Raw genomic sequence first — 27,492 nt, 5'->3', positions numbered from 1 at the left:
TCCCACCATGGGACTGGAAATCTTCTTTCATCGTCCGAATTCCGTGCTTCAGGCACTACTTGGTCTTCAGACTCCTGGTTCTCCGGCAAGGGACTTGGATCCTGCCGACTACGCCACATGAAGTGACTAGGCAGGGAGGCCTCTGGCTGTGCAGTCGTGGCAGCACTATGGTGCAGGCACATCCCTGTCTTCATCACTTCTTTAGGGTTAAAACAGTGTGTGTCAGTGTCTTCGTTCTCCATTACACAAAAAGACTTCAGGCAAGAGTTGAATGCAATAAAAGAGAACATTTATTCAGCACAGTCCAATAATCCGAACAGCAGACAGTCAAGAAACAGGCAGTTGTAGACTTTCAGTGGAGCTGGGGACACCCTGACCAAACGCCACCTCGGGTGGGGATATGCCCTCCGTACTCTACTTCCTTCGGGCGCCCACGATTCAGCCAAGCATACACCGGACCCACACCGGCAGAATAGGCTCTGAGGTTGCGTCCACCTCCTTATCTCCGGTGTCCCGTGCTGTTTCGCTCACACTCTGCCCAAGTGCACACACTGCTGTCCCGGATCTCACAGCTTGACAGATACTCCGGTAAAAACCACTCCGGTCAGCGGATCACGGCAATATTAGTGGAGCTGGGGACACTCCGACCAGACGTCACCTCGGGTGGGGATATGCCCTCCGTACTCTACTTCCTTCGGGCACCCACTATTCAGCCAAGCATACACCGGACCCACACCGGCAGAATAGGCTCTGAGGTTACGTCCACCTCCTCCTCTCCGGTGTCCCTTGATGGTCCGCTCACACTATCGCACTTGCCGCTGCAGATGCTCGCACTCCGCTGACCCGGATCTCTCTACCCCACACACATTCAGACCTAGCCTAGATCTCCGGCCGACTCCTCCTCCCCGGTGGCAACAGCCGTCCCACCCGGCCACTAGGGGGTGCCCTAACACATCACATAAAAACATATAATTCAACACTTTTAATAATCACAATGCCGGGTAACTATGTTAAACTAGTAGGGGGGTAGGCCCACCCACTACACAGTAAATCCGGTAACCCATGTGACCTCTCGTATCAGTGACTTGAGAAACTGCAGCGTGTCAGTACATGTTTACAGAGCCTGTGCTGCCTGTGTAGTCTGTCGATGGACACCGTCTCACGTTTTTTAAAGTCTAATTATTCTCTTCCACTCCACTAGACAAATTATATCCCCCTTTGTGTTTTGTGAATGCCGACGCAATGAGTCAGGATTTCATATCCAAATGATTTTGGCCCATTCCTCCAGGCAGATGCCGTACTGTGCTCAGACTTGTTGGATAGTATCTATGGACGGCCATTGTTGCACAGTGACAGATTGAAATTAGATTTTAGTGGCCCAGGACATTCAATGTACTCTCTTGAGCTACTGCAGTCTTACTTTATATGCAGTAATTATCCATTAGAATGGATCCTGCAGCAATCACAATTTTTTTGTCCAGCAAAAACTGGACCTGTTTTTTTTTAACATTGAATCCTATAGAAAATGGATCTGTTAAATAGCCCTCTGCACATTTTCATTGAAAGGGATCCATTTTTTTCTTACTGGATCAGTTTAAAATAAAAGATAACGGATGGCTATTTAGAGGATCCATTTTCCATATAGTACAATGTTAAAAAAAAAATACCCCAGATCCAGCTGAAATCAGTCATCTTGCTGGAAAAATCAGTTGGTGTCTGCACAAGTTTTTTGTCAGCAGATTGTTGCTGGATCTGTTCTTATGGGATGATTACTGGACATGTGAACTTAACCTTTTGTTCTGTTGAAGGATTAAGTTTTGTTTCGTAGCTGACTTAACAATCTTTCCCATGTCACAGATCACCAGATTTGTATCATTATATGTCTATGTTGTGAATTGTCTATATATTGTATGTTTATATTTAGTTATCTTGTAGGAATGCACCCAATTAACCTCTGTAGGCATGATTATGTGTTAAACCACTCATTCTGCTAAACCTTGAATACAATTTTATTATAGTATGTGTCTATTGTTTAATAAAGTCACATAATCACTTTGGACATACTTGTTAATTTATTTGTTTTACTTATGCAGAGTCCTGAAGATGAAGACGACGAATCTGGACAAAAAGAAAGGAAAAGAGAAGATTCAGTTACCCAGCAAAATACCCTCCAGAATGAATCCCTAAGTATAGACCCAAGTGACTACTTACAGTCGGTAAGAATTAAAACTGGTTGTACTCATAGTAAAAATAATACTCATTTTACGGACAATAAAAGAACATGCATTCAAGTGATCCACTGAAGAGTTATATATATTTACATGTTCTGCAGCATGTCCACTTAAAATTGTTCTCCGACACAATGGATAAAATAAAAAAATAAACTGAATAAAATACTGTCAGGGTGACTGAGATAGATGTTCCTTCTCGGTCAGCGAAAGAAAAGTGTTTATTTTCTCCTTTAGGCCACTCCGCTCAGTGTCCTGTCAGGTTGACTGAACAGAGGAATGTGCGTTCTCGATGCCTGACAGGACGCTGCTCTACGGTGACGTATGTCTCCAGCAGATGTTCTTTACGCCACCCATTCTACCTTGTATCCTCTGAAATCTAGGATGGGTTCATTGTACACTGAATTATGACAGTTGTCATCTTTAAAATAATGACAGAGGGTACTAGAGAAAGTATACCTTTTTTCTAAATAAAGGGATTATGAAAAAAAGTTAATATTTAAATGTGTATTATTTATTTTAAGTATTTTTCTAACAATTCTCAGAGAAATCTTTTAAAGGGAATCTGTCACCAGGTTTTTGCTACCTAATCTGAGAGCAGCTTAACATGGGGGCAGAGATCCTGTTTCCAGCGATGTGTCACTTACTGGGCTGCTTTAGTTTAGTTTTTACCCAATCCCTGATTAATCAGCAGTAGATTATCGTTAGAGGACTACTTAATCTGCTGCCATATTCATGAGCTCTGTATAACTGCTAGATCTGCAGCAGAGAAAATATTCATTTTATCAAAATGACAACACACAGCTCAGTAAGTGACAGTAAGTGAATCAGGGTCTCTGTCTCTACATCATGCTGCTCTCAGAAATTTTATTCTAAAGGTACCGTCACACTTAGCGACGCTCCAGCGATCCCACCAGCGATCTGACCTGGCAGGGATCGCTGGAGCGTCGCTACATGGTCGCTGGTGAGCTGTCAAAGATCAGCCACCAGCGACCCGTGTAACAACGCTGTGCTTGGTAACCATAGTACAAATCGGGTTACTAAGCAAAGTGCTTTGCTTATAGTTACCCGATGTGTACCTTGGCTACGTGTGCAGGGAGCCGGCTTCAAGAAGCTGCGGACGCTGGTAACCAAGGTAAATATCGGCTAACCAAGCAAAGCCTTTGCTTGGTTACCCGATGTGTACCTTGGTTACCAGCGTCGGCAGAAGCTGGCTCTCTGCTCCCTGCACATTCAGATCGTTGCTCTCTCGCTGTCAAACACAGCAGTAGAGCAATGACCAAAAAATGGTCCAGGACATTCAGCAATGACCGGTGACCTCACAGCAGGGGCCAGGTCGTTGCTAGATGTCACACACAGCAACATCTCTAGCAAGATCGATGTTGCGTCACAAAAACCATGACTCAGCAGCGATGTCGCTAGCGATGTCGCTTAGTGAGACGTGGCCTTAAGAATAGGTCATCAATATCATTTTAGAGGAAAGCCTATTTAAGTTTATATTTTGACGGGATCCGTTGTTACATGACTAAAACTGCCACTCAATTAAAAGGATGCATCCAGAATCAATACCTTCTACTTATACTATGTATGTGTCTTATCATTGAAAGACACCAAACATCATGTAAATAAGGGGCCACAAACCCAATTTAAATGGAGAGATAGTTCAGCATCGAGTACTTCCATTTCATTCAGAGCATTGGAATGACAGATATAGCCGAACCCTGTGATCGTCCATTCTATTCTTGCTTTTTACACCCTTACCTCTCTTTTAAAAGTTTGGGGTATTTAAACATTAACAAAATTGTCTGCTAAGTCCTATTTGGAAATTGAGATGTGTTTTTAATTCTGACTGACTGGTATTTGAAGAATGTGAACATCTGATGTAGTACATGCTCCCTAGTTAGTAAATAGTAGTCTTCCGTGCTGATGGCCTCTCTGATGCCCTGATGTGCTTTTTTATTATTGCCAAGAATGTAGAGAAACTAAACCACTTCCAGGCAAACTGTCTACATTAGTCCCATTTCCTGTGTATATTATTGAAACATGTGAGTAGATTTACATTTCATTGGAGCCTCCATTATTTGACATACTAGCCTTGATGTCATGCCTAGCTGCACAGAATGTCATGGGGAATTTCACTGTTAACAATACTTAATCTCTCTATGTATATACAATGCTCAGCATAAATGAGTACACCCCAACAGATTTGTCCCAAAAACTTTAGTTTCCTTTCAGACTCAACATATTCTATTGGATACCATATTACAAAATACACCCACAAATGTGGACCATTGATTTGTTATGCTTCAAAAATTAAAACTCCCCAATGAAAGTCTTAAGAACAAAGCTAAAGTTTAGACTTCAAAATTCTAATTAACAAGAATTCAAACCACAGGTAAGTCTAATTATTCAGTAAACGGGTGTCCGGCAGACTGGATACTATTTAAGGGTGCTACTTAACAAATAAAACCACTTTCCCATGTCATCCTGTCAGCAATGGCACCATGTGTAAGAGAAATGTCACAAGTATGGAGAAAGAAAATAATTTCTTTGCACAAGAAACGTGAAGGCTACAAGAAGATCACTTTTCTTATGAGTACCAGAAGTAATAAAAAAAAAAAATGTAAAATGTACCTGCAACCATCTCACAGAGCCAACCAGGCCGACCACATGAATTAACACCTGGACAGAAGCGTCTTTTGATGAGAACAGTTGAAGAAAATGGACATGCAAATTGTAATGCGGAATGAGACCCACTGCACGCTAGTAAGTGCAATGTGTTGGCCACACTTGTCGCTAACTGTCGCACTGCTGCACACCCTTAAGGCCCAGTGATATCCTTCACCCACCTGCCGGTCCTGGAGAGGGGCCACTTTAATAGAGCCCTTCCCAGGCAGCAAACAGTGTGGCAGCTGGCGACCGGGCACACAGTGGCAGGTGGGACAATCACACCAAGAGAATAACTAAACGGAAAAGGGAACAAAAACCTAAGGCTGATACACAGCAGGAACCAAAGAGCTGAACCCAGCTAACAGAAATCTAAGGCTGATACACAGCAGAAACCAAGAAGGAGCTGAACCCAGCTAACAAAAATTTAAGGCTGATAGACATCAGACGGTGCTAGAGGAAACCTCAGAAAAGTAGTACAAGCCTGCCAAACCACCCACACAACTGAATTAATCAGTACCTAAGGTAGGCAGAATACATTTTTAAATCTGCCTCCTAGAGCTCCTGTGACTCCTTGATGAGGCAACGCCTATTCCCCACTCTCTGTTCACAGAACATCAGAAGAAGAGTAGAATGGAGGGAATCTCCCACCATCTGACTGTGTCAGAGGATACAGCATCCCCTATCCTCTGGCAACAGCTCACACCAGGGATCCTGGCGTCCTGGGACCCCTGAGTGACACCAATGCTGGAAGCCTCCCAGCGACCCCCAGGGTATGACATACTCGGTCAGAGCAGACACTCGTGCAAACTCCGCCCCCGACAGTAACACCTCGCCCCTTGTGGCCAGCGAAAGGCGACGGTTACCTGCCAGGGAGCCAGAGCACGCAAAGGAGCATGACGGATCTGCTCAGGTACAGAACCACCAGACCTGAAAAAAGTTCACTCCAATTAGCTATAGAAGTAGAAAGGCAAACTGAGGTGTTTTCCATTGTACACTACAGCATACATAAAAATTAATGGTATGCATTAGTGTCATCCATGAAAGAAGCCTTTCCTACAGCCTATGCACAAAAATGCTCTCCTACAATTTTCCTGGGCCTAAGGGTGGCTTTACATGCTGCGATATCCGGCCCGATATCGCTAGCATGAGATCCGCCCCCATCGTTGTGCGCGACGGGCATATCGCTGCCTGTCGCGCACAAAATCGCGCACCCCCGTCACACATACTTACCTGTCCTTCGACGTCGCTGTGACCGGTGAACTGCCTCCTTTCTAAGGGGGCGGTTAGTTCAGCGTCACAATGACGTCACTAAGCGGCCGCCCAATGTAAGCGGAGATGAGCAGGACATAACATCCCGCCCACCTCCTTCCTTCCGCATTGTGGCCGGAGGCAGGTAAGGAGATGATCCTCGTTCCTGCGGCATCACACGTAGCGATGTATGCTGCCGCAGGGACGAGGATCAACTTCGCCCCAGCGACAGCAGCGATAACTGGCAGCGGACCCCCATGTCAACGAGGAGCGATTTTGGATGTTTTTGCAACGATCCAAAATCGCTCCTAGGAGTCACATGCTACGACATCGCTACAGCGGCCGGATATGCGTCACAAAATCCGTGACCCCAACGAGATCGCTGTAGCGAAATCGTAGCATGTAAAGCCCGCTTAAGATGACAAATATAAAGGCTGCTGGGATTTTACACACTGGAGTGATGAGACCAAGATAAATGTTTATAGAACTGATGGCTCCAAAACTGTATGGTACTGCAAACGTGATGAGTACAAAGAAAAATGCATGGTGGTAGCAGTGTCCTTATGTTTCTGACTGCATCAGTACTGCTGGTGTCGATGGTATCCACAGGTGTACTGATCTATAATGAAATTGAATATGCTACCATCACTTCGTGCCCTTGGTAAATGTATACTTTTCCAGCATGACACTGATCCAAAACTCACATCTAAGGCCATTGTTGCATCTCTGAAGAACAGGGGGAAAGTGATTCAGTGGCCAAGTATTTCTCCTAGTCTGAGCCCATTGGAGCACCTTTGGAGAATCCAGCAGAGACAAGTTGAGCATCACTCTCCATCCAGGCTCTAAAGGAGGTCGTTCTTGAAGAATGGAAATAGATAGATGTTGCAATATGTCACCAACTAGTTAATTCCATGGCTAGAACACTTGGTGCTGATCTTAAAAACCATGGAGATCATACAAAATACTAAATGTAGTAGTTATTGATATGGTTTGTATTCATTTTTGCATCAATTAATTTGACCAAAACTGAAGATTTTGTTAAGAAAGTTCTATTAATGACGTTTCATGTCATGGGTTATAAAACGTTTTATGGATTTCATTCTTTTCAAAAATTCGGAAACTGTTCTTGTATTCAGTGAATTAAAATCTTACTTTTCAAGGTGGGTGTTCCAATTTATGCTAAGCACTGTATTCTTTAATTTAATCACTGCATTCCTCCCAAATGGCTGTTTGATAGGAGGAAGAATTCTCTCATTTTCTATGAGACCATTCTATCATATAACTAATTCCTTTTCAAAATACCTTTTAAAAGGAAGAGAGGCCCTGTCTCTTCTGGTCACCTGGGTATGACCTCAGCACAGGTCCTGCAAGTGAAAAAGGGAATCTATTGTATAATACTTATGCTAATTCCAACAGGGGTAGGGGATAACTATGAATACCCCCCCAGATATTATCTGATCCTCAGCTGCTGTCACTCAAGAAGCATATTATTTTATAAACTTTACTTTCTTGGATTTCAAAACCTAAACATCTGAACTGACCACTAAAGGTATGTAGAGAATCAGCCTGATAGTGACAAGATAGCACTGGCTTTAGGTTATATAGGAAAATTCTGGTGATTGGTTTCATTTAAAGCTAATAATGAAGGGCAAAATATTGTAAATACAGGTCTCCTGAGATATTTAGATCATAAACTCTTACGGTTACATTACATTTGCACTGAGAGATTGAAAAGAATGAGCATTCTTAATAATGCTTATTCACCATTCTCTTTCAGAATAAACATTCTGCCGATCATCTGATGAACGAGCAAAGCCACTATTACAGCTCGCTCAGGGTATATCATCCACGGCAGTCTGTGTAAATAGACTATTAAATAACCGCCAATTGGTAAAGGTGCACGGTTCAGCAGGTGTTAAGTGCTGCCCATCAGTCCGTGTAAATAGACCATTAGGGACCACACTCCTCTTGCCTTACTGATTATTCTTTATCGCCCAACATGTAAAGCACTGCAGAGTATGTTGGTGCTTTATAAATATGGACAAAAAGTAATAGCTCACTTCATTCTCAGCTTTGTGGGCTTACGGCAGCCAATATACAGTATAAGCTAATATACAGTATAAGCTAATATACCGAAGTGTCCATCAGTGATTATTGAGGACATCTACTCTTGCCCTGGTGTACTCTGCTGCAGAATACTGTGCTCCAGCATTGTTAAATAGCTATCATGTAAACCTAATTGACACTCAGAAGAACAACTCTATGCGTATAATATCTGGTGCTATTAGACCTATACCTGTTCACTGGTTACCTGTCCTAAGTCATATCACACCCAAAAATCTAAGAATACAAAAGCTCCTACTTAACCCCTTCAGCCCCCAGCTTGTTTTCACCTTAAAGACCAGGCCATTTTTTGCGATTTTGACGAGTGTCACTTAATGAGCTTTTAACTCTGGAACGCTTCAACGGATCCTGGCGATTCTAACACTGTTTTTTCGTGACATATTGTACTTCATGTCAGTGGTGAATTTAGGACAATATGTTTTGCATTTATTTGTGAAAATTTGGAAATTTGGCAAAAAGTTTGAAAATTTCACAATATTCAAAATTTGAAATTTTATGCCCATAAATCGGAGAGATGTGTCACACAAAATAGTTACTAACGAACATTTCCCACATGTCTACTTTACACCTGCGCAATTTTCGAAACAAGATTTTTTTCGTTAGGAAGTTAGAAGGGTTCAAAGTTCATCAGCAATTTTTCATTTTTCCAACTAAATTTCCCCCAAAAATTTTTTAAAGTAACACATCACATTTGGAGTGACTTTGAGAGGCCTAGGTGACAGAAAATACCCAAAAGTGACCCCATTCTAAAATCTGCACCCCTCACACTGCTCAAAACTACATCCAATAAGTTTATTAACCCTTTAGGAGCTTCTCAGCAACCAAAGTAATGTGGAAGGAAAAAATAAAAATGTTACTTTTTTTACACAAAAATGTTACTTTAGCCATAACATTTAGCATTTTCACAAGGGTATCAGGAAAAAATGCACCATAAAATTAATTGTGCAATTTCTCCTGAGTGCACAGATATCTCATATGTGGGGGAAATCAATTGTTTGGGCGCACGGCAGAGCTCAGAAGGGAAGGAGCATCATTTGAATTTTTGAAAGCAAAATTGTCTGGAATAATTAGCGGATGCAATGTTGCATTTGGAGACCCACTGAGGTGCCTAAACAATGGAGCTCCCTCACAAGTGACCCCATTTTGGAAACTAGACCCTTCATGGAATTTATCTAGATGTTTAGTGAACACTTTGAACCCCTGAAGGGTTCACAAAAGTTTATAATGTTCAGCCGTGAAAATATATATATTTTTTTTTAACACGAAATTATTTCAACCATGTAGCTTTTTACCCACAAGGGTATCAGGAAAAAATGCACCATAAAATGTTTTGTGTAATTTCTCCTGAGTACACAGATACCTCATATGTGGTGGAAACTAATTGTTTGGGCACATGGCAAGGCTTAGAAGAAAAGGAGCGCCACGCCATGTTGCGTTTGGAGACCCCCTGAGGTGCCTAAACGATGGAGCTACCCCACATGTGACACTATTTTGGAAACTAGACCCCCCCATGGCATAAATCTAGGTGGGTAATGAGCACTTTGAACCCTCATGTGCTTCATACATTGAGCCATAAAAACAAAAAAGTACTTTTTTTTTGTCACAAAAATGTTATTTTAGGCTTAATTTTTTTAATTTTTACAGGGGGTAACAGGATAAAATGGACCGCAAAATTGGGCAATTTGTCCTGAGTACGCTGATACTTCATATGTGGCAGAAAAACACTGTTTGGGCACACGGCAGAGCTCCTAAGGGAAGGAAGGAGCATCATTTGACTTTTTAAATGGAAAATTAGCTGGAATAGTTAGCTGCACCATGTTGCGTTTGGATATCCCCCTGATGTGCTTAAACAGTGGAGCTCCCCCACATGTGACCCCATTTTGGAAACTAGACCCCCTAATACAAAAATATATTAGTTTGGCGAAATAAAAAATACGGATGTCAGTAAAAAAAAGCGCCTGCAACTGATACTAAGGCAAGTACCACACGTGAGAGCGATGCACGAATCTCGCATCGCATCATCCGACACAGCTGCACACTCCTGTCTGGAAGAGAGTGACCGTGCCGGATGATGCTATGTGAGACTCGTGCATCGCTCTCACGTGTAGCACTGGGCTGACTATTACTACAGTATCATTTTACTGGCCCTAAACTAAGTTTATTTGTATTTCTTTCTTAGTTTACAGAAAAAAAATCAGGATGCACTCACGGATGTGCTGCAAAAAGGGGGGGACTAGATGGGATGGAAAAAAGATGGATGGAGGACGGGAGAGGGCGCGGCGGATGGAGGAGCAGCGGAGGATGAGAGAGTGCACCGCGGATGGAGGAGCAGCGGAGGATGGGAGAGGGCGCGACGGAGGATGAAAGAGGCGCAACGGATGCAGGAGCGGCAGATGATGGGGGGGAGGGTGGAAGTGGAGTGGGAGGTGAGATTGGGGATAGCTACCTTACAGGATGGATCTAGGCAGGAGGATCGCAGCAGATGGAGGAGGCAGCAGATCCGAGAGGGGGAGAGGTGGGAGAGTGCGGGCAGCAGATCGGGGAGGGGCGCAGCGGCTGATGGAGGAGTGCGGTGGCAGATGCAGGGGTGCAGCAGCCGATGGGGGAGTGTAGATGCAGAGGGCAGCGGCTGATGGGGGAATACGGTGGCAGATGCAGGGGTGCAGCGGCTGATGGGGGAGGGCGGTGGCAGATAAGGAGGGTGGTGGCTGATGGGGAAGGGCGGTGGCTGATGCAAGGGGGCAGTGGTTGATAGGGGAGGGCAGCGGCAGATGCAGGGGGGCAGTGGCTGATGCAGGGGGGCAGTGGCTGATGGGGAAGGGCGGCAGCAGATGCAGGGGGCAGTGGCTGATGGGGGAGGGCGGCAGCAGATTCAGGGGGGCAGTGGCAGATGCAAGGGGGCAGTGGCAGATGGGGAGGGTGGCGGCAGATGCAGGGGGCAGTGGCTAATGAAGGAAGGCAGTGGCAGATGCAGGGGGGCAGTGGTTGATGGGGACGGCGGCAGCAGATGCAAGGGGGCGCAGGAGCAGAGCAGCGGTGATGCAGGGGCGCGGCAGATGGAGGTGCAGGGGCGCGGGAGATGGAGGTGCAGGGGCGCAGCAGATGGAGGTGCAGGGGCACGGCAGATGGAGGTGCAGGGCGCCGTAGATGGAGGTGCAGGGGTGCAAGCAGATGGAGGGCGGCGGAAGATCTGGGGCAGTGGCTGCAGCGGTGGATGATCGGGGACTGCAGTGACTTACCGATGGTCACCCACAGGGATTGTTCTCCTCAGCTTCCACGGACGGAGAAGCCGAGGAGAGTGATCACTTACAGATCACCGGCCCCAGGTCACAAGGCCGATCTCTCCAATCAGAGCTGGGTGAGGGTGCAGCAAAGGTCACTGATCATAGCTGGATTTCAATGTTTCAGCCATTTTCAATGGCTGAAACATTACACTGGCTGTGATTGACTGAGCGGCGTTCGTCAGCCAATACCAGCCTCCGTAGGTCCGGGGAGGAGACACCACCCCTCCTGAGGTCAGGTACAGGTCCTCTCCTTCCCGAATCTACAGTTTTTGAAAACCAATCGCGGTCACCGGGGCTCCGGGGCCGCGATTTCGCCATGACGGATATATCCGTCATGGGTCTTTAAGTACCAGGTCACCATGATGGATACATCCGTCAAAGGTCATGAAGGGGTTAAAGAATACACTAAGGTAGTGAATAATGAAAAACTTCCAATACATAAAAAAATCAGAGATGTTCTAATACAACAATTGAAATCAAGACACCCACCCATCCGAACTGCAATCACCTTGCATGAACAAGACTTCAACTTAGGCTGGAATCCCACTTGTGTGTGTAAATTAGGTCCGAGTCTCATGCTAAAAAGTTGCATGAGCTCTGTTCAAGTTGTGATCAGTGTGCATAATAACTGCAATGCGATCCTGGGATTTTTCTCATGATTGCAGTCCATGTGCAATGCGTGTTTGATGCGTATGGGATTCGTTTTTACTATGTCATCTGCTATTCAGCTCTGCTACATGGCCGCTGACAGCAGACACAGACAGAGCCGCACGATCAGAATGAAGTCGGATGAACTTCACCCAACTTCATTGTCATCCCGCGGCTCTGTCTGTGTGGCATGGCCTGATTTTTGGTCACCGGTGAAGGTCTCACCGGTGACCGCAAATCCCCTGAGTGACCGCAGTGATCTGCGCTATCAGCGGAGCCATCACTGAGGTTACCCGCGGCCACAGCTGAAGTCCTCCCGCTGATATCTGTGGCCGCAGGTAACCTGAGTGACGTCATCGCTGATAGCTCAACAGCGCGACTCACTTCAGTCGCTGCAGGGAGCTCACAGAGAGCGGTCGTGGTCTGTGACCACTCTCTGTCAGCTTCTGATGTAGCAGAGCTGAAAGCGTCGTTGGACCTCTGTGGATTACGTCGGACCTGGAAGGGTATTTGGCGACTTGAATAAAGTGGTGAAAGAGGGTGTTGTTTTTTTTTTTGTTATTTATTTCAAATAAAGGATTTTTTTGTGTATGTCTTCATTTTTTTTTATCTTACAGGTTAATCATGGAAGGTTTCTCGGGGAGATGCCTGCCATGATTAATCTAGGACTTCGTGGCAGCTATGGGCTGCTGCCATTAACTCCTTCTTACCTCGATTGCCACCGCACTAGGGCAAATCGGGATGGCCGGGTACAGTCCCGGGACTGTCGCATCTAATGGATGCAGCAATTCCGGGCGGCTGCTGGCTGATATTGTTAGGTTGGGGGGCTCCCCATAACGTGGGGCTCCCCATCCTGATAATACCAGCCTTCAGCCGTGTGGCTTTACCATGGCTGGTATCAAAATTGGAGGGAACCGCACGACGGTTTTTTTCAATTATTAATTTATCTAATTTACTGCAAGATATAGACCCGCCCATCTGCGGCTGTGATTGGTTGCAGTGAGACAGCTGTCACTCAACGTGGGGGTGTGTCTGACTGCAACCAATCATAGGCGCCGGTGGGCGGGGAAAGCAGTGAATACTAGATAGAATAATGAGCGGCCGGCTTTTTCAAAAGAGGAGAAGCCGCCGGAGCAGTGTGAACCCCGTGCAGCACCGCGCTGGTGATCGGGGATCGGTGAATATGAGAGGGGGGGGGAGAGGTATAGACCGACAGAGAGATGGACAGACAGAGAGAGAGAGACCGACAGACAGGGAGACAGAGAGACCGACATCGACAGACTTCACTCATTTACAGTGTTTTCTGCAACATGCGATAAATGTACTTATAAAAATGCATGTCACTAGGATGGTGTGTGTGCCGTCCGTGTGACATCCGTTTTTTTTCACGCACCCATTGACTTTCATTGGAGTGACTCGCGCTTGAAACTCACCAAAACGCAGCATGCTGCGATTTTTTTTTCTCAGTCTGATTTGGACTAAAAAAAAAAATAGCAGATGGGAGCTGCCTCATTTATTTAACATGGGTCCGAGTGCAATGCGAATTTCTCGCATTGCACTCATGCGAGTTAATCCCAAGTGTGAAGTCGGCCTTAGAGGAGAAATGGCGAGAACTTTGGGTCAGTGTAGTAGACGGTGATCCCCAACTGTTCCTTAACTTACAAAACCCTGCAACCCTTGACAGTGTTGCCAATGTATGTAAAGCGCTGTGGAATTAATAGCGCTACAGTTAGGTCCAGAAATATTTGGACAGTGACACAAGTTTTGTTATTTTAGCTGTTTACAAAAACATGTTCAGAAATACAATTATATATATATAATATGGGCTGAAAGTGCACACTCCCAGCTACAATATGAGAGTTTTCACATGCAAATCGGAGAAAGGGTTTAGGAATCATAGCTCTGTAATGCATAGCCTCCTCTTTTTCAAGGGACCAAAAGTAATTGGACAAGGGACTCTAAGGGCTGCAATTAACTCTGAAGGCGTCTCCCTCGTTAACCTGTAATCAATGAAGTAGTTAAAAGGTCTGGGGTTGATTACAGATGTGTGGTTTTGCATTTGGAAGCTGTTGCTGTGACCAGACAACATGCGGTCTAAGGAACTCTCAATTGAGGTGAAGCAGAACATCCTGAGGCTGAAAAAAAAGAAAAAATCCATCAGAGAGATAGCAGACATGCTTGGAGTAGCAAAATCAACAGTCGGGTACATTCTGAGAAAAAAGGAATTGACTGGTGAGCTTGGGAACTCAAAAAGGCCTGGGCGTCCATGGATGACAACAGTGGTGGATGATCGCCGTATACTTTCTTTGGTGAAGAAGAACCCGTTCACAACATCAACTGAAGTCCAGAACACTCTCAGTGAAGTAGGTGTATCTGTCTCTAAGTCAACAGTAAAGAGAAGACTCCATGAAAGTAAATACAAAGGGTTCACATCTAGATGCAAACCATTCATCAATTCCAAAAATAGACAGGCCAGAGTTAAATTTGCTGAAAAACACCTCATGAAGCCAGCTCAGTTCTGGAAAAGTATTCTATGGACAGATGAGACAAAGATCAACCTGTACCAGAATGATGGGAAGAAAAAAGTTTGGAGAAGAAAGGGAACGGCACATGATCCAAGGCACACCACATCCTATGTAAAACATGGTGGAGGCAACGTGATGGCATGGGCATGCATGGCTTTCAATGGCGCTGGGTCACTTGTGTTTATTGATGACATAACAGCAGACAAGAGTAGCCGGATGAATTCTGAAGTGTACCGGAATATACTTTCAGCCAAGATTCAGCCAAATGCCGCAAAGTTGATCGGACCGCGCTTCATAGTACAGATGGACAATGACCCCAAGCATACAGCCAAAGCTACCCAGGAGTTCATGAGTGCAAAAAATTAGAACATTCTGCAATGGCCAAGTCAATCACCAGATCTTAACCCAATTGAGCATGCATTTCACTTTCTCAAATCCAGACTTAAGACGGAAAGACCCACAAACAAGCAAGACCTGAAGGCTGCGGCTGTAAAGGCCTGGCAAAGCATTAAGAAGGAGGAAACCCAGCGTTTGGTGATGTCCATGGGTTCCAGACTTAAGGCAGTGATTGCCTCCAAAGGATTCGCAACAAAATATTGAAAATAAAAATATTTTGTTTGGGTTTGGTTTATTTGTCAAATTACTTTTGACCTCCTAAAATGTGGAGTGTTTGTAAAGAAATGTGTACAATTCCTACAATTTCTAGATATTTGTGTTCAAACCTCCAAATTAAACGTTACAATCTGCACTTGAATTCTGTTGTAGAGGTTTCATTTCAAATCCAATGTGGTGGCATGCAGAGCCCAACTCGCGAAAATTGTGTCACTGTCCAAATATTTCTGGACCTAACTGTATATAAATGAATAAAATTATTATTATTATTATTATTATTTAGAACCTTCCACCAGGCTTTAATCTACCAAGGAAAACATGGATTACTCTAAATCGTATCAGAACAAACATTTGCGTCTGTGCAGATCTTATGTATAAGTGGGGAAAATTTGACTCTCCGACCTGTGACTATGGAGCAGATCGTCAAACTATCCAGCACATTGTTGAGGAGTAGAGTTGAGCGCGGTTCGCGGTTCGTGGTTCTCCAGTTCTAGGCTCGAGTGATTTTGGGGGCTGTTCAAGATCGAACTAGAACTCGAGCTTTTTGCAAAAGCTCGATAGTTCTAGATACGTTCGAGAATGGTTCTAGCAGCAAAAAGCAGGGCTTTTTACAGCTATAGTGTGCAGGAGCCATCGCTGGCAGCCTGCCAGAAGCTGGTAACCAAGATAAACATCGGGTATCCAAGCAAAGCGCTTTGGTTAGTAACCCGATGTTTATCTTAGTTACGTGCAGGAAGCCCACACTTCCCCGCTCAGCTCACTCCGCCCCCTCCTGCCCGCGGCATGTACACATATACATACACACACACACACACACACACACACACACACACACACACACATGGTCCCGCTCGGCTTACCTGCGGTGATGAAGTCCCGCCATCCCGACCTCAGCGCTGTCACTGTCCTCCATGGCCGCCGCTTGTCACATCACCTCTCGCTTCCGACCCGAGACTGACTAGCGGTGACGTCACGGACCTCTCGCGATACTTGGTGTGAAGGCGCCGGTCATTGAACTCAGTGACAGGGGCTGTCAGTGTGCTGGAGATCAGCGCAGGTAATGTACCTCGCTGACAGCAGCACTTGTCATCCCCTGCAGTGACCTGGGCTGACCCATTGATGTTAGCTCAGGTCACTGCACTGGTCTCCCAGCCAATGGGGAACATCCTGCTCTTCATTGACTGGGACAGTGTGGATCGTCATGGCAACCCCTTGGATTACAGCAGACCTGGATTTGTTTTTCATTCTAATAAATTGGTTAAAGAGGGAATGTTTTGGGGAGTGTTTTTTCAAATAAAAATGTGTTTGTCATCTATTTTTTTTTATTACTGACTGGGTTGGTGATGTCGGGTATCTGATAGACGCCTGACCTCACCAACCCCAGGGCTTGATGCCAGGTGACATTACACATCTGGTATTAACCCCATATATTACCCCGTTTGCCACCGCACCAGGGCGCGGGATGAGCTGGGGCGAAGCACCAGGATTGGCGCATCTAATGGATGCGCCACTTCTGGGGCGGCTGCGGCCTGCTATTTTTAGGCTGGGGAGAGTCCAATAACCATGGACCTCCCTAGTCTGAGAATATCAGGCCCCAGCTGTCTGCTATACCTTGGCTGGTGATCCAATTTTGGGGGACCCCTACGTGGTTTTTTTTTTAAAATTATTTATTTAATTTAAAATAACAGCGTGGGGTGCCCTCAGTTTTGGATTACCAGCCAAGGTGAGGTTGCCAGCTGTGGTCTGCAGGCTGCAGCCGTCTGCTTTATCCTAGCTGGCTACAAAACTAGGGGGAACCCTACGTCATTTTTTTTTTTTTCATTTTTTTAGCTAAATACAAAGCTAAGCACCCCTTAGTGCCACATGAAAGGCACCAAAGTGTGCTCCACTTTTTCTCCACTTTTTCTCCACTTTTTCTCCACTTTTTCTCCACTTTTTCTCCACTTTTTCTCCACTTTTTCTCCACTTTTTCTCCCCTTTTTCTCCCCTTTTTCTCCCCTTTTTCTCCCCTTTTTCTCCCCTTTTTCTCCCCTTTTTCTCCCCTTTTTCTCCCCTTTTTCTCCCCTTTTTCTCCCCTTTTTCTCCCCTTTTTCTCCCCTTTTTCTCCCCTTTTTCTCCACTTTTTTCTCCACTTTTTTCTCCACTTTTTTCTCCACTTTTTCTCCACTTTTTTCTCCACTTTTTCTCCGTTCTTTTTCTATGTTCTTTTTCTATGGTCGGTCTACCCATTAGCTCTGCCATGCATACTGTAGCTCTACACCTACTGCACATGTTACTTTATGATTGACATCTCTTTCGTACCAGAGCTGTCTAAGCCTACTCTGACCCCATATTTGTCATTACTATATTGTCCTTGTACTGTATTATGACATTTGTATCATGTGTTTCATTTCTTGCTGTGTTGCAATTTTTTTGCTGCATCCCAATTGTACCTCTACATTGTTCGAGTTTATGTTATTGTTCTCTCACTCTTATGTGATACTGATTATTGTCATTTTTCATGATTACATGCAGATAAGTCCAATCTGACGAAGGCTCAGGCCGAAACGTCATTTGTAACTTGTTTTGGACAAAAACATATATGCTTATGAAAATTTTTTTTTTCTTAATACGGACCAATAAAGAGTGATTTTGCATTACTATCTGTTGTGACTTACTGACTTAGTCTGGGAGATTTAGAGTGCCGAGGTTACTCACTAATTTTATCTATTATTACCTCTGAGCACCTATATACCAGTGAGCAGAGCTTCCTCTACAGTAGTTCTCCTGATTAGGCATGCCCTTACCTCATGAGCAGGGCATTGCAGCTTTGGTAGCAACCATTACGACATGGACTCTGCTGCTGTGGACCCGAGAAGAGTGAGTGCAGATTCATTGCACCCACACTCCTCACATGAAGGGTCCGCACTCCTAGAAAATGGGGGATACGTTCCCTGAGTGTCTCCCCCCCATATTCTAGACGGTCCAGAGTCGTCGTGGGACCCCTTTATTTTTTTTCTTACAATAAATTGGTGAAAGAGGAAATGTTTTGGGGACTGTTTTTCAAATAAATTTCTTTTGTCGATTTTTTTTTTTGTTAGTACTGACAGTTTATGATGATGTTGGGTATCTAATAGATGCCATGACATCACAAACTGCTGGGCTTGATCTCAGGTGACTTTACAGCTAGTATCAACCCGATTTATTACCCCGTTTGCCACTGCACCAGGGCACGGGATGAGCTGGGGTGAAGTGCCAGGATTGGCGCATCTAGTGGATGCGCCACGTCTGGGGTGCCTGCGGCCTGCTATTTTTAGGCTGTGAAGGCCCAATAACTATGGACCTTCCCACCCTGAGAATACCAGACCACAGCTGTCCGCTTTACCTTGGCTGGTGATCCAATTTGGGGGGGACCCTACTTTTATTGTGTAACTATTAATATTTATAAAATAATTATAAAAAAGAGCCTGAGGGGACCTCCACATTGGATCCCCAACCACGGTAAAGCTGCCAGCTGTGGTTTTCAGGCTACAGCCGTCTGCTTTACCCTAGCTGGCTATCAAAAATGGGGGGACCCAACGTCATTTTTTTTTTAACTATTTTTTAAATAGAAAAAATTAATGGGCTTCCCTGTATTTTGATTGCCAACCAAGGTAACGGCAGGCAGATGGGGGTGGCAACCCATAGCTGTCTGCTTTATCTGCGCTGAGAATCAAAAATACCGCGGAGCGCTACGTCATTTTTTTAAAGATTTATTTTTACAGCACTGTGATGTCCAGCAATCAAAATACAGGGAAGCCCATTTTGTTTTTAGTTATTTAAATAAATAATTAAAAAAAATATATATGGGCTCCCGCTGCATTTTTTGTATTGCTAGCTAAGGGTAATCCAAGCAGCTACTGGCTGCTAACCCCCACTGCTTGGTGTTACCTTCACTGGCAATGGAAAATCCAGGGAAGCATTTTTTATTTTTTTTGCCAAAAAACTACAAAAAAAGGACGTGAGCTTCGCCATATTTTTGTATGCAAGCCAGGTATAGCAGGCAGGTGCTGGAAGAGTTGGATACAGCGCCAGAATATGGCGCTTCTATGAAAATGCCATTTTCTGAGGCGGCTGCAGACTGCAATTCGCAGCAGTGGGGCCCAGAAAGCTCAGGCCAACCTGTGCTGCGGATTCCAATCCCCAGCTGCCTAGTTGTACCTGGCTGGACACAAAAATGGGGCGAAGCCTGCGTCATTTGTTTTCTAATTATTTCATGAAATTCATGAAATAATAAAAAAAGGGCTTCCCTTTATTTTTGGTTCCCAGCCGGGTACAAATAGGCAACTGGGGGTTGGGGGCAGCCGTAACTGCCTGCTGTACCTGGCTAGCATACAAAAATATGGCGAAGCCCACATAATTTTTTCAGGGGGCAAAAAACTTCTGCATACAGTCCTGGATGGAGTATGCTGAGCCTTGTAGTTCTGCAGCTGCTGTCTATCTGTATGGAGAAGAGCAGACAGCAGCTGCAGAACTACAAGGCTCAGCATACTCCATCCAGGACTGTATGCAGAATTTTTTTGCCCACCAAAAAAATGACGTGGGCTTCGCCATATTTTTGTATGCTAGCCAGGTACAGCAGGCAGCCACGGGCTGCCTCCAACCCCCAGTTGCCTATTTGTACCCGGCTGGGAACCAAAAATATAGGGAAGCCCGTTTTTTTTAATTATTTCACTTATTTCATGAAATAATTAAAAAACAAATGACATGGGCTTCGCCCCATTTTTGTGTCCAGCCGGGTACAACTAGGCAGCTGGGGATTGGAATCCGCAGCACAGGTTAGCCCGAGGTTTCTGGGCGCCTCTGCTGAGGATTTCAGTCCGCAGCCGTCCCAGAAAATGGCGCTCTCATAGAAGCGCCATCATCTGGCGCTGTATCCAACTCTTCCAACAGCCCTGGAGCCGGGTGGCTTGTTGGGTAATCATGAGTTAATACTGGCTTTGTTTTACTAGCCAGTATTAAGCCAGAGATTCTTAATTTCAGGCACGTTTGACCCGGCCATTAAGAATCTCCAATAAAGGGTTAAAAAAAAGACACCACACAGAGAAAAAATACTTTAATAGAAATAAATACACAGACACATTAGAGACTCCATCTTTATTACCCCCTGTCAGCCCTCCACGATCCTGCTCTTCTGTCTTCTTTCTTTCTAGTGTAGTAGTAGTGATGATTGTAGTGAGGAAGGATGAGGTTCACCAGCTCATCACTTGGGGCTGGGGAACCTCATCCTCACTACAATCCTCACTAGTGTAGTAGTAGTGACGATTGTAGTGAGGAAGGATGAGGTTCACCAGCTCATCACTTGGGGCTGGGGAACCTCATCCTCACTACAATCCTCACTACAATCGTGAAGCAGCGTGCAGCCTTCACTCCGTGAGTGATCAGTGCTGGCTGTCAGTGGTAACAGCGGTAACGCTGACAGACGCGTTACCATAGCAATGGTGCTCTCGGAGCCGCGGTTAGCGGTGACGTCACCGCTAACTGCGTTGCTATGGCAACGGTGATCTCCGTTAATGACCGGCTGTGTCAGCCGGTCCCTAACGGAACGGAGAGTCGACCGTGTGCTAGAGCATGTCGCCGGTACACGGCGATACACATATGTGCACCGTGTACCGGAGAGATGCACTCGCAGGTCCTACATGACGTGTCATAGTCATGTGACCAGTCTGTAGCCAATGAGATAATAGCCACGTGACTGGTCACATGGCTATTTTGACGTCACGATAGGTCCTGCATCTCTGCTGGCAGTGCAGGTCACCGGGAGGATTAAGCGATCATCGGATGGAATAGCGGCAGGAGACTAGAGTGCAGAAGGGATCGCGGGGACCGGTAAGTGTTATGGCAATGTTTATTAACTGTTTGTGTACATTTATAATGCATTTTTATGTGTTTGTGATTGCCTCCCATTATAGCCTATTGGTTCGAGTTCGGTTCGACGAACCGAACTCGAAGGGACCCCCGTTCGGCGAACCGACCTCGAGCCGAACCGGGACCGGTTCGCTCATCTCTATTGAGGAGTGCCCCCTTAGATCTTACCTTGGTGACAAGAATGATTTCTATAATGTGAATGATAATGCTATTGCATACATAGAAAATCTTGATATTCGACTTTGATTTTTATCCTTTTGATATTTTGCAATCATTGTCTATTGACTGGTGTTTATTTTTTTATGATGGTAAGGTATATGTTCATACGATTAACTAAAATAAAATATTGATGGATGCAGCCAGAGAGGCTACATTTCATGATTACTGTGGGCATATAATCCCGGAGTATATCGCACAAAAAATAATTAATCATACAGCACATTAATTTAGTGGACTTATAGTTATAATATGCTTCCGCCATAGGGGAGATACGTCAACCCTCCTTATGTGTCCGCTTAAATAAAAGCGTATAATCTTTGTACTTTAACAATTTTGAATGTGTTGAGCATTTCCACTTTTATTCTGCCAAGAAATGTTTAACTAAATTGACAAATAAGTTAACCTTCGCCCTTGTCAAGAGGACCGCACTTATCCATATGCCCTAATAGGATTTCTAGGCGTCATAGATGGGTTTGTCCTGCTCGGGACGGTTGCCTCTCCATTGTAGTGGACTGTCTTGTAATAATTTATTTAGATTTTCAATCATTTTTATTGTATTTTAAGTTTGAACAAATAAAACATAATATATTTAATTAATAAATTTGTTCGACTACATTATGAATAAGTATACTTACATTAACCATTTAGTATATATAGGTGGTAAGGAAGGAGGGGTTAGGGAGGATAAATTAGGGAAGAACAACTTTATTGAGGTAAACCTGGGAAAGATCAAGGAAAAAAGGTGGGAAGGGTAAGTAGTAAAAGGAAGAATTAACTTTATGTAAAGAAGGAGGGAAAAAAAATTATAAGAGTAAAGAAACGAAGGAAAAGAGAAAAGATAGAAAAAGAGAGAGAGGGTGGGGTAGGGAGTTACAGAGGTTTTTATATCTTTGGAGTAGAGTGTCTTTTGAGAAAATCTATAAATTTATAAGGTTGTCAGAGAGTAGTAGAAATCAACCTATATATTTGGGATTCAATAGTCATCCAGTATCTATTAAATTGTCTAACCATACTCCCCATCTTTTATGGTAAGAGCCAAATGAGTTGTAATAATTTATTTAGTTTGTAATGATTTTGCATGACAGATATTTGGCCTCCCGCAGCTCTTCACATTAACAGCTGCTGACTGGATCACTGGAAAGGATACATTTTAAAAAGTGCTCATCGTGTACTAACATCCCCTTTAAGGTTTAAAACATAACGTATATAGATGTGTCTCCAACTCTTCCGTAAAGATACTTTGCCATTAGTTGTGAGGGGTTTAGTACAGCTGTTTTCTATCATTTGTCTTAAGTCGGATAAAACGTTCAGTCAAATGATCCTGTAGACTAGCTGCTACTTGGAGAACGTATACAGGATGTGGTGTGCAAGTGTAGTTTATTCACATTAAATGCAAAAATACAGGCTCGTGTGGAGTGGCAACGCTTAAGTTTCCTCACCGCTTTAAATAGATTAGAAAGAATGTGCATACTTGACCGACATTCAGCCTTCTCTGTCATTAAAAAATATTTGTGTGGCTTTCTTGTCTTAAGACCAGATGTCAGTAATAAACCAAAAAGCAGAAAAGCAGGAAAGTGCAGATGAGATTGCCAGTGACCATAGGTATTGTGAGTCAATGGTCCGGAAAGGCATGTAATGCTGAATAAGCACTTTCATAGTATTTTTATGTTCATCTGTCCTGTTAGTAGTGCAGGACACAACAACTGTGCTGCATTTTTGCTTCTCGGTATATCCCAGTATGCAGAACAAACCTTAGGCTAGGTTCACACTGGCATTTTTGTCTGTTTTAAACAAGTCTGTTATATATATAATGGTAATCTATTTGTAGTTTTCATTTTTTTTAATGCAATATAAGGCGATTAATTGGAAGAAGTGTGCTTCTTTTAACAGGAAGTACCAACCTATTAGGTCCGTTCCAGTGGAATGTTAATGGTTTCACTTTAATGTTTATTGTTTCATACAATTGATCTGTGTGTGATCACACATTTCCTATAAAGTGGAGCTGTGATAAGAAAATTGAAAAGGCCCTTTCATGCATATTTCAACTGTTTTACGTCAATAATAAAATAAGACCAATTAAAGGCTCAAAGTCTAGCGAAAGATGCTGATGGTTACAACATTTTCTGCTCTTAATCTTGTCATGTGCAGGGTTATCATAAAAAGCTGAATAGATATTTTATATTATTATTTACTATGATGTATTAGTAACTAGCAAATTGTTTGAAATAGGACTTGGGTCAGCTATCCTGACATGTATGTTTTTAGGACTTGGGTCAGCTATCCTGACATGTATGTTTTAGTAGATATTTGTATCCTTGATGCAATGTTCCTCTTTTATTTGTACTAGCAATGTATGAAAAATTGATAATTGGGTCCTGAGTCACCATAAAGACAATCGGCAGAACATGATTGCAATATCCCCCTTCCATGTGAGCTGGCACAATCATACCATCATACATATAAGGCTGTTTGTGGGAATGCCCTTCCTTCAGCACCATACATGTCCAGTGGATGTAGTGAAGGGGTTAACAACTCTTCCTATTAAAATGGAGTCACTAGTTTTCTTTTTTCAAGATATATTCCAAATAAACAGTATACATGTTTGTGTTCTATATGCTGGCAAAATTTTATGTGGCCACCATTAGTTTGGTTTTCAGTGACCTTGCTTCAAAAATAACAAACAATGTTACTGTGAACCTCTGTATATGACAAAGTGACCAAGTCTACTGCCGGCAGCATATTCGTTACTCCATAGATAGAGCTTTTTCACAATAATTACTGTATTCTGTAAAAGTTCTATATTTAGATGCATCTATTTTACAGGTTTTCTTCATGAAACTTACTGTAAGGCTATGTGTCCACGGGAAAATGTAGCTGCGGATTTTTCTGCATCAAAATCCGCAGCTTTCCCGCAAAATACGCACCTTTTCAAAGCTGCGGATTTACCGTGGATTTGCCGCGGATTTGATGCGGATTTTGGTGCAGATTGTTTTTTTTTTTTTCCCAATTTTAAAGCCAAAATCCGGATGAAAATCCGCAACAATAATTGACATGTTGCAGATTTTTCCGGACCAAAATCCGCACGAAATCCGCTGCGGAAAAATCCGCAGCGTGGGCACAACATTTCCAAAATGCCATAGAAATGGCTGGGAAGTACCTGTGCTGCAGATCTTCAGGAAATCCGCGGCTTTTCCGCGAGAAATCCGCGGCAAAATCCGCGCATTTTCCGCAGCGTGGGCACATAGCCTAAGGCTATGTGTCCACGGTAGAATGTACCTGCGGATTTTTCTGCATGAAAATCCGCGAATTTCGCGGCAAATCCGCACCTTATTTTTGCCGCGGATTTACCGCGGATTTTGATGCAGATTTTTTTTTTCTTTCCCCCATTCTATACCCAAAATCCGCACCAAAATCCGCAACAATAATTGACATGCTGCAGATTTTTCCGGATCAAAATCCGCGGCAAATCCGCCGCGGAAAAATCCGCAGCATGGACACAGCATTTCCAAAATGCCATTGAAATGGCTTGGAAGTGCCGCAGCTGCAGATTTTCGGAAAATCCGCGGCAAATCCGTGGCAAAATCCGCGAGAAATCCGCAGCGTGGACACATAGCCTAAGACGTCAGTGCAGATTTGATTCCAGCAACTCATGTAAACTTGAGTTACATTTGCTGTACATAAGTTAAGTTAATTTTCATTTTATGCTGATGTGAAAATCTTAGGATTTTGGCAAAAGAAAATGTTTTTTTCGGTTACTCTTCAAGCCAACATGTACATAATTCCTAATGCTGCTGTGTTCTAGGGAAGAATATCCAATGTTTGATATTGTATTATTCAGTACTAACTTATCTTTGTTTTTGTTTGTCTAGGAAAGAAATGTGCCAAACAGATACAAAAGGTAAGAATGGGGAAATCCCTGGATAAAAGTGTAATAAATTATATAATAGTGTTGTGTTAATTTTTAATGTACCCAGTATACTGTATTATAGACCTCAAATGTCTTAAATCTAGAGTATTTTGCAAGATTGTGGCCAAATGTATTGTACTAAGTAAGGGGTACTTCTCACATAGCGAGATCGCTGCTGAGTCATAGGTTTTGTGACGTACCAGTGACTTCATCAGCGATCTCGCTGTGTGTGACACTAAGCAGCGACCTGGCCCCTGCTGTGAAATCGCTGATCGTTACACACTGTTCTGGCTCATTTTTTGCTCGTTGGTCTCCCGCTGTGCAGCACGCATCAGCTTGTTTGACTGCGGGAGACCAACTAGCACCGACTTTGTGTAAGCAGCGTACGCTGGTAACCAGGGTAAATATCGGGTAACTAAGCAAAGCGCTTTGCATGTTTACCCGATATTTACCCTGGTTACCAGCGTACACCGCTAAGTGCTGGCTCCCTGCATAAGTAGCCAGGGTAAATATTGGGCAACCAAGCAAAGCACTTTGCTTAGTTACCCGATATTTACCCTGGTTACCAAGTGCAGATTCGCTGGTGGCTGGTCGCTGGTGAGATCTGCCTGATTGACAGCTCACCAGCGACCATGTAGTGATGCACCAGCGACCCTGACCAGGACGTATCGTGGTCGGAATCGCTGGTACGTTGTTTAGTGAGACGGTATCCTTAGATACTAATCCAATTGATCATCTTTCTTCGATTTTTCAATATTGACTGTTTAGCAAGTAAATAGCATCAGGCATATAGAGATAACTGCACCTCATTGTGTTGTGATAGGATTACTAATTGATTGCTTGTATTTTCCCAGTTATTTAGGCAAATGTTAAGAAGTCATCATAAAACAATCTGCTGCTTCAGCAATATTCTTCAATATGCTTAAAAACTGAATGATGAAGAAAATGTTCCTGGGGTTTTTAAAAGTTCCATATACAATGTAATCTTTTGTTAAAGGGAACCTGTCAGGTACAATATGCATCCAGAATCACGAACAGTCCTGGGTGCATATTACTAATCCCTGCCTAACTGTCCCTGTATACACTAGCAGAGATAAAGAGATCTTTAGAAAAAGTATTTCTAAAGATCTTTTATTGTATGCTAATGAGTGCAGACACTAGTCCCCTGGGCGTTAGTTCCCCTGGCTAGTCGGCCCCATTAGCATGTTAGTATGCCCCCGTGGGCGTACCAACATGCTAATGAATGCGAAGCATCACAGGATGATCTCACTCACCTCTCCGCCTTCATTGCCGCCCAACCCTGGATAACCCCGGATTTTTGGTAATGCACACAATGAAGCCAGATGTACGCTTCCTGGCTTCAAACTGAAGTAGTGCGCATGACCGGAAGTCCGGGATCATGTGCACTGAGCCGAAATCCAGCATCGGATATGATGACAGCGGAGAAGTGAGTGAGATCATCCTCTGACGCTGTGCATTCATTAGCATGTTAGCGCGCCTACAGGGGCGTACTAACATGCCAATGGAGCCAACTAGCATGGGGAACTAACGCCCAGGGGATTAGTCCCCTCTCTCATTAGCATACTGTAAAAGATCTTTAGAAATACTTTTTCTAAAGATCCCTTTATCTATGCTGGTATATACAGGGACGGTTAGGCAGGGATTAGCAATATACACCCAGAACTGCTCATGGTCACGAGTGAATATTGCACCTGACAGGTTCACTTTAAAGGGACGTGTAAATGATTCACTATTTAAAAATTAGGTATGAAAGAAATGAAGGCACTCACCGATCTTTGCTGTGCAGTGAAAATATTCACTATGATTTGATTCACTATGTTTGAGCTGAACACATTGTACTTCATTTTACTGCTTAAAGGGGTAGTCTCCAATTATCTCTTGAGCAGCTCAGAGCTATACATTCTTTCCTTACTTCTTCATTGCTTGTGGGTCGGGTGGTCCTCCTTAAGTTACAAGTCAGGTAAGCAGTTTCTTTCTGTTACTACTGCTACAACACATTAATGGCCTGCCAGTGCTTGTTCCCAGTCTACACTGTTTCACTATATTTACATATTGAGATAACATGGTATTTAAATAATCAAACAGCTCAGAAAACTGAGAGTCATGATCAGGAGAACTAC

At 43.9% G+C, this 27,492-nt stretch overlaps 1 protein-coding gene across 2 annotated transcripts in view; it reads left to right on the top strand.

The window, feature by feature from the left end:
• The window catches only part of PAWR (pro-apoptotic WT1 regulator), a 149,025-nt gene that overhangs the window by 91,590 nt on the left and 29,943 nt on the right, over positions 1 to 27,492 (top strand). For both annotated transcript variants that reach the window (XM_075344938.1, XM_075344937.1), the window contains exons 3-4: positions 2,094 to 2,216; positions 25,314 to 25,342. In XM_075344938.1, coding sequence (XP_075201053.1) covers positions 2,094 to 2,216; positions 25,314 to 25,342 — 152 coding nt within the window. The remainder of the gene's footprint in view (positions 1 to 2,093; positions 2,217 to 25,313; positions 25,343 to 27,492) is intronic.

This window comes from Anomaloglossus baeobatrachus, chromosome 4 (assembly GCF_048569485.1).
Source record: "Anomaloglossus baeobatrachus isolate aAnoBae1 chromosome 4, aAnoBae1.hap1, whole genome shotgun sequence".
NCBI classification, from domain to species: Eukaryota; Metazoa; Chordata; class Amphibia; order Anura; family Aromobatidae; genus Anomaloglossus; species Anomaloglossus baeobatrachus.
Note: the sequence above shows the minus strand (reverse complement) of the source record. Positions and strands in the feature narration are given on the sequence as shown.